Below are 15,624 nucleotides of genomic sequence, written 5' to 3' on the forward strand. Positions count from 1 at the left end.
GTGTGTGTGTGTGTGTTGTAATATTTACTAAATGTGCCTCTGAGATGTAGTGTAGTACAATTAAAAGTATTGAAAATTGGAAATACTCCAGTAAAGTAAAAGTACCTCAAAATTGTACTCAAGTACAGTAGCCTACTTGAGTGAATGTGGTTACTTTCCACCACTGCCCAGAACCATCACCCTGACATGAATATCATACCAGTGTATCACCAGAATCAAAGTAATGACACACCAGCTGAATGAGATGTAGGCTACACGAGGTTGAGAGAGTTGGATGATGAAGGATGAGTTTAAATAAACAACAAGCCATCGCATTCAGGGGGAAATGGCTTTACATTATGCTCAACTTGTATTTTGTCATCGTACAGCTGTGTCTCATGCCAAAAATAGATCTATAAGCTCACAGCAACGCGATGCGTTGTGAGCTTATACATCAGCTATTTTTGGCGAGTGACACCGGCACACAACAAAGTATAAATCAGGCTTTACAGTATTTGTTTTTGCTCTCGGGTTTCTGAATCAGCAGAAAAACATCTTAAGACTCTCTCACCCCTCTAGTTATATTACAGGGCTATATCCTCGGCAAGACTAAAATAAATTGCAGACAGTGTTCACATATAACATCCTTTGGGTAATAAACCTGTTAGCCAAAGCTAATATTAGTGTTTCTGTGCCTAGTGAAGTAAGTATTACTTATTCTGTAAGTGTATAGCTTGTGTAGCAGAGGCAAATGCCTGTTCTCAACATGAAACTCTACAAGGCCTGAACAGAAAATGATTGGAGATACCTAAGTGAGCAAATATGCTGCTGATTTTAATAAGCAATATGCCCTGCAATATAAGGCAACTGACAACTGATATATGGCATTTGACCACATTTTGACCTGTCCGCAGAATAGCACATCTTTGATCAGATTAATTGGAGCTGACATTAATAAGAAAGGGTATATGGCCTCGCCAAAGAGCAATAGTCATATAGTCGTACAGGTCCCACGAATCTGAATTAACCATATGCGTCTTGCGTGCTACATGAAATGAAAGCGGTCAGCCATCTCAATGTCACGACGACCATTTCTGAGCCAGAGTTTGTATGTAAGGTCTGCTCTCTCCTAGATGAATATCAGAATCTAATGGAGTCTTGAAACTGCAGGGGTGCCACGGGATCGCCGTGATTAGCTTGTGGAACTGCTGAAGGTCACCACTGCTGAGCTGAGCAAGCCACACGCCTTCATAAAACCATGCAGCGTATCATTATTTTCAAAGTGTTTCATTAGGGACGGTTAACCTTGGCTAACTCTGAGCTAACAGTTTAATCAGCCGCCTGTAATGTCTTTGATACAAGCGTAATCATTCTGCTTCTCTCCTCTCGTTTATCAGTGGAGAAACGGGGAAAGATGTACTCTGGCCTAATTCGAGGAGCAGAGCTCCGTCTTTTTCTTTCTTTTTTTTCCCCCCAAAGGTTACGCAGGTGTGTGAAAAGGTACACCGTGAGTAAGAGCCTCCAACGACGAGGAGCGAGATCAGTTTCCCCTGGAAGGAATGTGTTTTTTTGAAAGGATTCAGCGCCAGACCTCAGCAGTCCTCCTTGGTCCTGCTTCTTCTTCTGCCACCGCAGCACAGAACAGAAATCACAGTGAGGTGAGCACTGTTGTTGGCGGATTTTGCGAAAGAAATAAGCAATGAGGTCTATGAAAACAAGCCCAAGAAGCGACTAGGCCACATGAGCACTTTCTTTACTGTATATAATTTGGCCACAGTGAGCTTGTAGATCAGCTATTTTCAAAAGAAAATATTTAATATATTTTTGAAATATTTTAACAACACAAATCTGCAATTAAACCACTGGTTTAAACGACATAAGGAAACAAGCCCAAATAACCAACTACACTTAACAAGTGTAGTAACAAGCCCCCCCAAAAAACACAACCCGCAACTGCTGATATTTACAAGCTACTTTACAGAAAAACAAGCCCAAAATCACCCATAATAAGCAGACATGGCAACACTGCAGGCAAGAATGCTGTGGACAATGGACATTACGCAAAAAGAGTATTCTCCAACTTCTAAAAACATCAAAAGTCTGCACAAGTCAAGAATCCATTTTCGAGTAGTCTGGAGGTGCTCAACCAACATGAAAAACAACTGTTCCTTTAATTTGAGCTCCATCAGAGTAGTCTAGTTATGAGGCATGGAGCAATTTATATTTTCCCCCCCACTCTCAACCAGAAGTATTTTAAATCATAGGTATTACAGTTACATAAAACTCACTCTTAACAGCGGAAAATCTGTCTGTGCTGTCAGATGATTATTACGACCGTCTTACTGGTTACTAAAAGGAAGCCCTGCATGTTATACAGTACATAACACTGTTTTCAGAAGCCAGGACAAATGAAGACGTGAGCAATTATTTTAGGTAACACTGGAGGAACTAAGTCCCACATCAAAACATGCATTCTGTAACAAGATGTTAGAATCTGTATTCCAATCCTTCCCTAATTGGGAATTTATTACTGCATCCTAAGAGTAAAAACAGAAGAAGAAAGGGTATTGTCATCGTATGATTACAGGATTAAAGTTCTACAAGTTCTGCTAGGCCATGATCAGTCTCATGAATCCAATTTGGTGCTGGTCAAATGTACACACATGCACGATGGTTGATTTGCACACACAGCAGCATAGTTAATCTAATAATAACATGCTCTTGGTGTGGACATTTTACTCAGTGAGCAGAAAGTTGAATTGCTGGGCAACCACTGTTGCCTCATAAAACCTCAACCCTAATTACCTCACATGTGCATTCATTACATTTAATTTGGTCAAAGCACCAGAGTTTCATATCTCGGTTTCTACACTCTTTGTTTGTATTGTCAATCAACAAGCTAAAAACTCGCTGCTATGTGCAGTGTTGTTATCTTACAGAGCTACATAACTCTATATTGTCAAATCATCATAAAACCTCTTGATGAGTCTTATGTCTGGACTTGACCCTGGCTGACCCAAGACTCAATCCTTTATGTGCATGCTGTACTCATTAACAAGTTGCGTGCCAAGGCCACAAGAGGGCGCCAAAGTGCCAGACATTCCGCCACAGACCACTGCTGTTACATACGGGGACCCAGGCAGCAGTCAGTTTTCATTACACGTTGACTAGTGGATTGAAAGAGACCCGCATGAAGAGCGCTACAAGATGGCTATAGGCTAACACTCATTTTAGAAGCCCGATTTGGGGCTATTTAGCCGAAAAAAAAACTTTTTCGCTTCCATAGGAACACAGTTCAGAGAAAATGACCTCTAAAGATGTGAGAATGTATTGGATTCGGCGGCGCGATTCGGCGGCGTTACCCTCTCACGGGCCGTGTAAACAGAGCACGGTCTGGCGGCCTGGATGAAAATTTAGACGGAGGCTTCGGCACCCCGGAATACGTCGCGTCGCCGACAGCATAGATGGAGTAAAAATTGGGGGGCTCTAAACTTTGCATCTGGCCATTTTCAATGGAATAAATCGTCGGACCACGTAGAATGGCTCGTTGAAAAGCGTAGGACGAGCCAGGACCACCCACGTCTCTACAAGCAGCTCAGGGTAAGTAAAATAGCAAAGAAAATATTGTATTGTATTGAAAAAAAGCCGAACTTGTTCGGGATCGGCACAAGAAGGGTTAAAGATTCTATCTGTCCAAGAAATTGCAAAAGGAGAATGAAATGCTTTAAATCTTTTGGGTGAACTACTCCTTTAACCACTTAAACCCTATATACTTTGTTGGCTGGCCCCCTCCCCTTTTCCCTCTACACCAAATATCTTTGCCAAAAACAGATTGCGACACGTTGTGAGCTTGTAGATCTGCTCATTTCGCAAAATTGTTCTCCCCAAAATAGGGACACACGAGGATAATGTGGTTAGAAAGGTGACCCTAAAAACCACACAAGCAAGCAAAAGTGTCCTTGAAAATCACAGGAATCCTTTTTTTCAAAACGGATTCAAAAGAATTTCCATTAAAATCATCTATAGGAGACCATGAAAGGAAAACATACTGTTCCAAGGACAGCTGTTTAATTCCCCTCCAGACGGATGTGGTAGATGAGAGACTGGCCTCCATCAGCAGAGCACCTTCACATACTGCCATTGATATCTGACATGAATTATGGGCGAAAGGACAATTCCAGGAACAAAAAAGTGTGCATCTGCAATAGAACATTCTTATCAGTCTAATGCGTGTCCATAAAAAAGATCCAATCAAAAACTGTGGCAAAGTGTGGTGGGCATTTCTCCAAAATGAGGAGAGTATTAAACTGTATTTATTGGGCGAAGTGATTTTATACGCTGCAGTGTTGGTGCTAAAAGTTAAATTGGATTCAGATAGATATTAACATTAACACACTGCCACAAACATCCATAATGTTTGGGCAAAGTGAACTGGCAATCGTTAATTATGATGTATTTATAATAGATTAACATAAGAGCACTCTGAAACCCTGCTTGCTGTAAGGGAGTAGCTCAAGCCTAGGCCACAGTAAGAACAGCGGTTTAAAAATGGTGCGTGGTGTGTGCGGAGGCACACTGGTGTGCCCTAAGGCGAGTGAAGGTGTGCCTTGGGATTTTTTTTACACACATTATTAATTCAATATAAATACACAAAAAGTTATGAATGACTTAATTTAATTTGTGCCTCTCATTTCCCAGTACAGACTAAAATTGTGCGTTGTGACTTGTGAGCTTGTAGATTTGATATTTTTGCTATGAAAACTGTCTGGCGTGCCTCGACTTGCCTTGTAACAAAAGGATACAAAAAGCAATAAAAAACATAAATAAAAGCTTCTGAACAGACGTGTAAATAATCACAGGCTGTAATTCCACAACCCTAGCGGAAAAACTGTTAAAACTTTATATGCCATGTTTCCTTTTAAGTGAACAATACAATACAATACAACTAAAATCTCCTGTGACTGCACTGGGGAGCTAACCAAATCGATTTTTAGACAGCAGTGGTTCAAGCTGTATCCAAAGTTGACATTTGAATGACACTGACAATTGAGTGGATGTATCTCGCAGCCATCAGTGTCTCCAATTTTGTTTGTACTTCGCAAAATGACACATTCACATTAATCATGTATACATAAGGTGTGGTGGTGAGTCATACTCAACTGTCAGCTTCCCTTATACATGATGGCATTACATTATATCAACATGCCATCCATTTGAAAATCCAAACAAGTTTTATTTACCTCCATTATTTTAAGCTCTGCCCACTATGTCTGAAGGGTGTTTGCACACCTGCTTTTACTGTCAGGTCCTTATAAGGACCACCTGGTGGCTGGTGTAGCTAGAGCCAGTTGCACAAAAGATATGGAACAATCACATTGTCCCCTGAATAACATGGAATATTATTAGACACACTCCTGAGTTCTTGGAATCCATGCCACTAACGAAGAGGAAATTCACCTTCAGCGGAGCCCATGAAAACACATTGTTGAAAGAGTGACATATTCTGTGAAAAGCAAAGAGGCAGAATTTCCTTGAAGGCTAGCAGTAGCAACACAATCAAAGCAGGGAAAACAATCTTGTTAAAACAAACCCAGAAGACCATATTTATTTTGTTCCGTGACAGGGCTGATCTGCGAGTCTTGAGTGAACGGTCAGTAATTGTAAAAGACCTGATGTTATTTCATCTGCTCAATAGATACTGCTGCTGCCCACTAGGAATTAGGGGCATAGCTTGAAAGGGGAAAAATATATAGACAGGACTGCTGGGTATGAGAGGTCCAGACTGTGATAACAGCATAGATGGATTCAACTTGTCCAGCGTAGAAAATATTACCGAGAAAAGAGCGAGACGGAGGACATTCGTCAAAGGCCTCTACTCGTTAAAAGAGCCAAGGGCTCTAGGTCACGCAAGTCTATTCGAAAATAACATTATTAAGACATAACAACTGCATGGTCTGATGCAGATATTGAGCCCATTAAGAAAATTAGGCATTGGGTCTATGAAACATGAAAACATGCATGCAGTGGTTTAAAAAAACATTAATGTCTTCTCAACTGCAAGCCGAACCGTTACTGGGAGCCAACACTTTGAATTGAATCAGCCAACCAGGAAATGATTGAGTGGTCCTTTTGAAAAGTGTTTAATTCACGGTTGATGCTGTCAAAGATGTAGTGAGCCAAGACCAGATTGAAGCAGTTTATCATGCTGGAAAAATATATCTTGTGGGGACTGGTCTGATTCATGGGAGCTCAATGATAGCAGCAGCTAGATTCCATCACACAGCTATAGACCTTGGCAGTCACATGATAATTCTGAGACCCTTGTGGTTCCGGAAGGGTTTGCCTAGAGATGCTCTGCTCTCTACAAAGGCTTAGGTTGTACAGAGAGCTCAGAGTTGAATGTCATTAAACCCTTAACAATGTGAACCCTAGCGAACCTATACTGAGCATGCATACCATAAAAGGAGGACATTGTGCAAATATTACATATCTACCAGCTCACAATACCTCGCTTAGATTTGGTGTAGAGGGAAAAAGGAAGACCGCCCTGGGGGAGTATACTTGTGAGCTTGTAGATAAGCTATATTCAGCAAATATATTCACCAAACGTTCGCCTATTATTATTATATAACAGAATAAGGACGCCAGGGTTTGTGTGGTTGTCACAATGTCACAGGCTCAGAGCACAACAGTACAAGCTCACTAGAAAATCTCATTAGGCACTCTGCTCTGCTGGTTTAAACAAAATAAATTACAGATGGGTCGCACCACCACTGTTTTAAGTTTCATTTGCACCGTAATGATGTGAAAAGGGTCACTGGAAAAATGTGGAAAATAATTACAACCCCGATTTCAGGAGACAAATAGAGAGGCAAGAGGCAATTTTCAGTTAATCTTATCCGGTGGATTGCATTTTGCAGATCCATTATGTTTGTCATTGGTCTGATGTGAAGTGTAATCAGGAGAGGAATCTTCATTAGCCTCATTGAGAGCAGAACGCACGCTTCATTCATGACTTCAGACATGAACGACTAGCTTAATTCACGTGCAACATCCATGACATCCTACTTCCTGTCTTCCTTCACACAAATCATTCTTTTGCAGTGTGAGTGTGAATACAACAAAATGTCTACCACTTTGACAGTTAATGGCAGATTGGCAGACTTGCATTCATGAGAGAGAGTTTACAGGTGTCCCTGGCACGTGGTGGTACTGATGTTGAACAATGATAAATGGTCACATAATCTAACCACCCACAAACCATGACACTTGCGCTCATAATAATCCTCCTATAATGACGTTCCCGTCAGGTGTTGCTGGGAATTTTCCACAACAACCTGGGTGTTTCATATAACAGCACAAGTACCAGTGTCAGGGGATATACTGTATTCCCTGTAAAGCTCAATGGGCTGTGAACAGCATTAACATTAGTTACAGTATGTACAGTATGTACTGTAATTCCCACTGTGGTCCCCGGTGCTAGTTTATTCTCACACACTCTGGATGAATATGCACATTTGCGTATGGTTTCACAGGGTCCAAAACAACACAGTACCTTTCTGTTTACTTAAACCCCATCTTATACTTTGTGTCGTGCAAAAAAATAACAATGCGCTGTGGACTTGCAGATAAGGCTATTTTTTATAATGTCTTTTTAATGTCTTTTTGTAATTACACTTTTAATGACGTGCCTAAAATAGGGACACCAGGTTGAAAGTGGTTAACACTTTTGTTGTTGTGTTGTCCTCTCAAGATGGCCTCGTCGTGACCTACGTTTTGGACCACAACCTACTGGTAAAATAATGAGAGTGCGCTCCATGCTGACTGATGTTTGAGGAGAGATGTAACCGGCACAGGATTTATGATTGGGGACGGTGGGATTAAAGATGGTCTTGTTGAGGGCTGATCTGGCTAATGGCCTGTCAAATCTAAAGATTTACATAGCCCTTAACACCCACCACAACAGGGCCGCACGATGGTTCCCAAGTCAGAAAGTAAACTGTTCCATTGGCATTTCCATTTGTGCACCATTTCCATCGTTATGGGTGGGAACTGGGCCCATTCCTGGATTTTCGGCCTGCTTTGATAACGGTGCTCGGTACAGCTCAGGCGTGCCAGCATGAGAGCTTAGGGAATAGTGTCCAAATTCAACCTAGACTTAATTTTCCAATCTTTTCCGACCTCAGCGATCGTTCTCTGACCAAAATCTACTCAAATGCCTTGTCGACAACCTCTACTGCACGTAACTCGGTAACCTACAATGTGTTATAGTGGGGCAATATGCCACCAAAACAATCACTAAATCATCCAAAACATGTTATTTTCAAATCTGGCATGGCCATTCAGGATGCTGTCTGTTATTAGAATCTCATAGCATCGCGGTCGTGTGTTAACTTTTGTTGGTGTAAGCTTTGCAGCAACTTAGCCGATGCCATGGCGCCATGCGGCATGGCGCGGCCTCATAACGGCCCCAGCATGATTGTGGGTAAGCTAAGAGGCTATATTCACAGGCCTTTTCAAATCCACCTCATAAAAACAAAACAGGCAATGTGCTCCAATGTCATGGCACACAGGTTCGGCATGAAGACGAATCGTTGTAGTAAAACGGCAAGTTGAAGCAAATCGAAAGGGACTGCTCATTATTGCTTTTATGTGAATGTATGTAACTGTGCGTGTCTGTACATTTTTGTTGCATATATGTGTCCACTTATATGTGCCTGCATGCGCTCATGCATGCATGCAGCCACATGTCAATGTGATCAATAAAATGAGAAGTGTGACAGCCTTGATAATGGGAACGTAGCAATATTACAATGTAACGTTTGTTCGATGTCCCATAAGTTCGATGCTGGTGAATGCTATTGCTAACCTGGTGAAATGCTAACATGCCGACGCTGGTGAATGCTAACCTGGTGAATGCTACTATGCCTAAACTTAAACCTAACCCTAACCCTAACCCTAACCTCAGTAAAACTATGCCTAAACCTAACCCTAACCCTTAAGTCGAACTAATGGAACGTTAAAATATCGAGATTTTACCCTTGATAATGTGGTTGCCAGAGGAATCAGAAATCATCATGCTCATAGGGTTATTACAACCCTGTTTTTGGTCTTCTCTACTCAAACCACAATTTGTAACTCTACCTTCCATAAACGTTTAACAGTTAATTCTCCATTATTATATATCCTCTATGACAATCATTCAAGAATCCATGACCCCCCCCCCCCCCCACGACAATATCATCATATAGTATAATAATAATAATATAGTAATAATAATTAAAACTATATATAATCATAATGCATCAGGTATTTGTTTAAGGGAAGACTACACAGGAGATGTTAGGACAGATGTGGATGAAGCAAACCTACGCGCATGCTACAGTACATGTTTGACGAATGTTAACATCTTCATTTAGCCGCTTGATCTGCCATGGCCTGAATTTGTGCACACTCAGACAGAGAAGTCATTCTTCAGGGGTTAGGGACTCCGCGTACAGTACGCCTCCAAGCTGGCAAGCTAAAAATAACAAGTCTCTAATCTCTGAGGGAAAATTAGGTGTTTAATAAATGTGGTGAACCAGATCTCTGACAGGGCACAATTAAAAAGACTCAGCGAAACACATGGGCCTGTGCACGTCCTGGGCACTAAATGTTAAATGTTGAACATGTTAGCTTAGGGTCATATCCATCAACTTGTAGGCTTGACAAAGAAGATACTCTCTAAAGTTACCCCACGCCATTTAAAGTTGTGTTTGGATATGTTTAGAATGTGTGTGTGATGAAACGGCACCAGCTGTGTACACAGCACACACACACACACACACACACACACACACACACACACACACACACACACACACACACACACACACACACACACACACACACACACACACACACACACACACACACAGCCCCCTGGTTTGAACAGTGACTTAACCCCTTCCCTCCCATTCAACTAGGATGGGAAAGACAAAGGACGCCTAGCATGCACTCCAGCCAGTGGACAATAGAGGATTTGTGAAGGTACAGTAATTTCTGCACCTCCTTTGTCCACCTGAATTCCTTTTAGATTTTGGTTTCCATGAATATGCATGGAGCAACAGCAACAGGGCCCCCGAGTCACTCACAATTAAACTTCTGTTTCACCTAAAAGCACATTAATTTTTATGGCCTCAGTAAAGACCGTGGATAATTGCAGCTGCAACACTTGCATCATCACTCCACGCATTACAGGGTGGACAACTTTCTAATTGTTGCTTTTACAACACACTTTAGGTCTTTCATATAGCAGATGAGTGGCCAATCAAATTCAAAGTAGATGTTAAATAAATTCTCAAGGGCACTTCATATTTGTTCTGTGTGACAGGAAAAAAAAACGTCTGCCGAGCAGCATCAAAGGAGGAGCCATCATCCTCACCGACATTACTTATAATTCCCTCAACAAAGCCAAAGTAAAAAGAACATGTTGCTTGACGACACATTTGATGAGATATTAACACAATCCAGAAACATACTGGCTCCAACATGCACTTACCATTTCGTACAATGTTACATACAATAGAAATCATCAACAGTGAACTTATCCTTATATGTTCCATGTCCTTGCTCTGTTTGTCATTATGCTATGCTCTGTGACTTTATACATTCTCAATTACAGTATGTCCTTGCACCAATGCCATCAAGGCAAATTCCTGTGTACACAGTAGGCCTATAGTATTGTATTTGGTTGAAATGTGTAAACTAACCCCCCCCCCCCCCCCCCCATGCCATGCACTATGATGTATGGGTGCTGCCAGAAACGGTTTGACTAATTTAATGTGTTCAGGCTGCTATGGATCTTTTTCACATCTGTTGGTAATTTCATCCCCTCTAGTCGTGTAGCTAATAAAATGTTACATTAAATGGATATTGTATCTCAAAAACTGTTAAAACTTCAGGAAAATGGTACATAGGACCATAAATATGCCAATAACACTGGGCCCGTCTCGTGAAACCAATTCAGTCCATCACAGATGACTTTAAGGAATACTCAAACCAGCTGAAGCCAAAAGAACTCCTCGCCTTTGACCGATGCCTGATTTATACCTGATTGCGTGCCTGTGTCGCGCACTCGAAAATAGCAGATCTAAAAGCTTTTGAATTCTTGACTCATTGTGAAGCTTGTAGATCTGGTGTTTTCGGTGTGCAACACCAGCTCGCAACTAAGTATATAAATCAGGCGTCATGTTGTGCATGGCAGCAGAGCTTGCCCAGAAAAAGCCACATAACTTTAACCATCCCACATATCACCAGGTCTTGGTGTTTCAACAACCAAAATGAGAACAGAAATACATACATAAATGTGGACATGTATTCATTTAAACTTCCAAAGTGAGGCAGGTCTTGTAAATTTCACTGACTACAACCACATGTGCTCTCAACACAAGCCAAAGAGCCAGTAAAACTAAAGTCATTATACCAGATAAATTAAATGCAATGTAAAACTCCCTCAGTGTTTTGAAGTACCAGCCAATCAGTGACAAAAAAGGGCCTTGGACTTGTGAACATAACCCATGCCGTTATATACAGTATATATAAATAAATAAAAACAAATAACCTGGGAAACATTAAATGAGCTTCACATAATCCTTAATGATAGTCTCCATGAAGGGTTTCATTTCAGTTTCATAATTACAACAACTCCTTTTCCTTATTAAACATATTTGGTTAACATTATTCAGTTGAATGCAATTGCACTGTTTTTCTTCTCACGCTGCCATTTCTACTTAATTCCAGTGCTAAAAAAAGAGGACAGGTTCATTAGTCCCAACTGCAGCACCTAATTAGGTTTCTGCTGCGCATTTGGATATTTCTGTAGATTTAAAAGAATCTCTGATGCTTTCAAGTTCCTCCGGGCCTCTTCTGTCTCTGCTACTTTCATAAAATGTTATATTTCCTGTGCCAATATTTTGAGAGGCTATTGCTGGTTTCACATGAAAACTGCTAATCTGATCTGATGACTGTTGAAAGCACAGTTAAAAGTTTCTTTCTGCTTTTCACAGCTACTATGGTGGTTTAGAGTAACCACTTAAGCCTATTATATACTTTGTTGTATGACAAATACTAAAAACAGTTGATCTGCAAGCTTACAATGTGTCGCATCAAGACGCGTTATGAGCTTGTAGATCTGCTTTTTGGGGGAGGGGGAATAACTGAAATATATATTTTTCATGAACCCAAAATAGGGACGCCAGAGTTAATGTGGTTAAAGAAACAACTCTCAAAATTCCTGCAATGTGTAAACATGACACATCCTTGCAGTGACTAACTACTCAGGTCACCTCTCATTTAGCTGATTCAAATAAAGAATTACTCTAATTATTATTTGAATAATGCTGGAGTCCATTTTTAGATGGATGTTCTAATGAGCATGTGTTTCAAGCGTGTCTCTCTAGAAATTCACTGAGGAGTTGGTTTACCCCCTCACCCCCACCCCCATCCCTCCTCTACTCCCCATATACATTTTTGCCAATTACAGTTATAGATTTCCTTTGGTTTGTGCAACTTGCCAAGCAAACTGTAGAAGCCATGTTTCTACTGTAATATAAACCAATGTGTTTAGGCTTCTATAGGTCGGGCACAGACATGATGAATGATGAAACTATGGGGGTTACTCATGACACCTTAGGTTGACCATATGACAAAAAGCATGATGAAACAGTAGACACAGACCTGGTAACTGTTGAAGAGGCTATTATACACATAGTGAAGTGAAGGCAGATTGAGCTGTACGTTATTTTAGGGCTAAATCGTTTGGTGGAGGAGGAAGTTTGATCAAAATTAAGGAAAACCTTTTTGTATTTTAAATATTCTTTTTAGTTCTAGCAAAGGACCATCGGGTTCAGGATATGCATCCTGATGCATCATGGGTTGTGTAGAACAAACAAATGACATATTTCCAATAATAACACAACCATCAGCAAAGTTAGGCCTATACATTCGCTTTATGCAATATAAATATGGTTGCATTCAAGTGTGTAAAAGAAGGTAGGGAAAGCATAAGAAAAAGGGTGGGATCTTCTCTTCATGCATGTCCTATGTTGTTGTTGTGGTACTTTGAAGATGCACTGTGAGCCATTGCTGCCATTGTGCCATGCTTGAAATGCATGCATAACATAAGATTAAAAACCATGAGTCAACGAGAGTACAATAATGGATTAAGAATGTCGTGGTGTGGGAGATAGCAGTGTGAGAAGTTGTTCATGTACAATACTTGGAATAAATACCCTCTGTGAATTGAATACACAGGACCAAGGACACAAGCCCGTAGGTATTTTTTGTTTGTTTGTGTTATCCTTTAGTACTGTTGTAAAATCATAATTCATAACACTGTACTATTTGCAAACTGTTAATAAAGCAGTATTCAATCAATCTACTTCAAGATCAGAAGAAGACTCAAGAACAGGCAGAATCAAAACCACAATATCCAAGTAACCTAAGAGACCACTCTGTTGCATTTTAGTAGCAGTTGATTTGTGGCTGTGTATAAGTTGCATATATAATAGGTATATGATAGATTCTTATGCAACCAGATTAAAAAAGATGGGTGTTTTCACAACAAGCTAGCAATAGGTCAATGGGCTTGTGTGACCTGTAATGAAACACTGGAGCATAGTCTAACCTAGTAGTTGATTTGACACTGGATATGCCTTTGCCTTTCACACATTCAAACATTTATAGGGTGCTGTTTCAGTGACCCACCACTGATCTTTTTAAGAACATGAAATCCTATAGCCAACAGCGCCCTTGATTGTGGCTCACAACATCACACCGGGTGAGAGAGTTTACTGTAGGTAATGTAATGAGGATGGCTCGAGTTGTAATGTACACACGCGCACGCGCACGCGCACACGCGCACACACACACACACACAGTCTGTAACAGCCAGCAACCATCAATGTGGTCATTCTTTCTCTCCCGTTCACAACAAAGTTTATCCCAAGTGAAGCGGAGGACAGTGACAGTGACACAGGCAGCCAGCCAGAGGCACTTTCTGTGAACAATAACGATGTTGCAAGCAGCAACAGCGAGAAAATGCACATTGTAATATATGTTTTATATTAGCCAGAATTTCTTGTCCGATTTGTAAGCTAGCCAACCACATAATAAAATAAAAGCACAGTCCTCACATGGTTTAGGGGGGAGCGTAGCACACAACACAAAAACTGTCTGGAAAACAAGTACAATTGCTCACCTTATTGAAGTTGTAGTAGCCCAAACAGTGGGCAAAATCCAGGTTCGGTGGCTCTCCTGGAATAGAATTTCCACCGGCAGTGGGATAAAATCTTACATCCATGATGTCTTGTTGAGGGGTCGCAGAGCGCAATGTGTGTCTCTCTCTCTCTACCGTGTACAATCCAACCAACGCGCACTTGGATGGAGAGAGAGAGGGGGAGAGAGAGAGAAGCGGCGGTGCTGTCCGAAGCTTTGTTTAGGACACAACGAGACACTGACAGAAAGAAAGGGCTCGGGTGAAGCTAAAGCCAGGGGAAGTTGTGATACTCCTCTTCTACACCGCGATTAAACGCTTCATTTCTAAGGAGAAGGTTGGACCGTGCCTCTCTAGTAGTAGTAGCCTATTAATATGTGCGCCAGGACGCGCAGTTTGCCCGTGCATTTAGAAGCGGCTACTTGTGTACAAAGAGAGCCATGCGTGCGGCGGTGCGTGGTTCTGGTGCACCTCCTCCTCTTCACCCCGTTCGGATGGGGAGAGAAAACACAATCAAAACTGCAATTAAGTGGGAATAGACCGCGCAACAATAAGTCCACACGTGAAACAACAGCCACTGTCCATGCATGCGGTGTCTCTCTGTCTGCAAAGCAATGAACCGTGCGCGTCCGTGTTCTCCCCGTGCCCGTCAGACTAGACAGAAGTTTGTTCCCTCAACTTATAAAAGTAGTTTGGCTTTAGCAGTCTAGTTGAAATATTCAGCGTTTTAAGTGAGAGTAGCAGAGTAGGCTACACACTCCACCTTGTCGCTTTACGCAAGCCTATGCTAAACAGACTTGTGTTCGAGGGTTTGTAAACAGGCATAACAACAACCCTCCAGAGATGATAAACAATTAGTATACGTGATGCACTTCACCGACTGTCCTATGTTCAGCCTCTGGCTCCGCTGTCGTGATGAACAAGGCAAAATGTGTGAACAAGTAGGCCACGCCCCAAACACAACAAGCCACTCCCACCTTGACCGCAGCTGTCTGAGTGAGAAGGGGGAAAAAAAGAGTGACATGCTGCTAACTGGTGATTGACATGTCTTAAGTTACAGTATAATAGCCTAGTATAAATATTAATATCAGCATTTGACTCACTCAGTCCTTACCCTGTTGACCTATATATATATATTTATTTATTTTCAATTGCCTTTTAATTGGTGTAACAAAGTGATCCAGGAAACACACAACATCATCATTGTCTCCACCAGCCGAAGGCAGGGGGAGAGTATGTTTTCGCCCCTGTCCGTCCGTCCGTCCGTCCGTGCGTGCGTGCGTGCGTGCGTCCGTCCTCCGAGTTTGTGTACAGCTAATCTCTGGCGCCGTTGGCCCGATCGCTGCCAAACTGAGCACACACACTCCCTGGATGCCAATTCAGAACCTCTG

At 41.5% G+C, this 15,624-nt stretch overlaps 1 protein-coding gene across 1 annotated transcript in view; it reads right to left on the reverse strand.

The window, feature by feature from the left end:
* tox3 (TOX high mobility group box family member 3) overlaps window positions 1-14,345 on the reverse strand; it is a gene marked incomplete at its 3' end in the record, with an annotated part of 77,344 nt that extends 62,999 nt beyond the window's left edge. The window contains exon 1 of the mRNA XM_080729682.1: window positions 14,219-14,345. Coding sequence (XP_080585808.1) covers window positions 14,219-14,320 — 102 coding nt within the window. The 5' untranslated portion in view covers window positions 14,321-14,345. The remainder of the gene's footprint in view (window positions 1-14,218) is intronic.
* Window positions 14,346-15,624: the final 1,279 nt, after the last annotated feature.

This window comes from Nannobrachium achirus (genome assembly GCF_963921795.1).
Source record: "Nannobrachium achirus genome assembly, chromosome: 7".
Classification (NCBI taxonomy): domain Eukaryota; kingdom Metazoa; phylum Chordata; class Actinopteri; order Myctophiformes; family Myctophidae; genus Nannobrachium; species Nannobrachium achirus.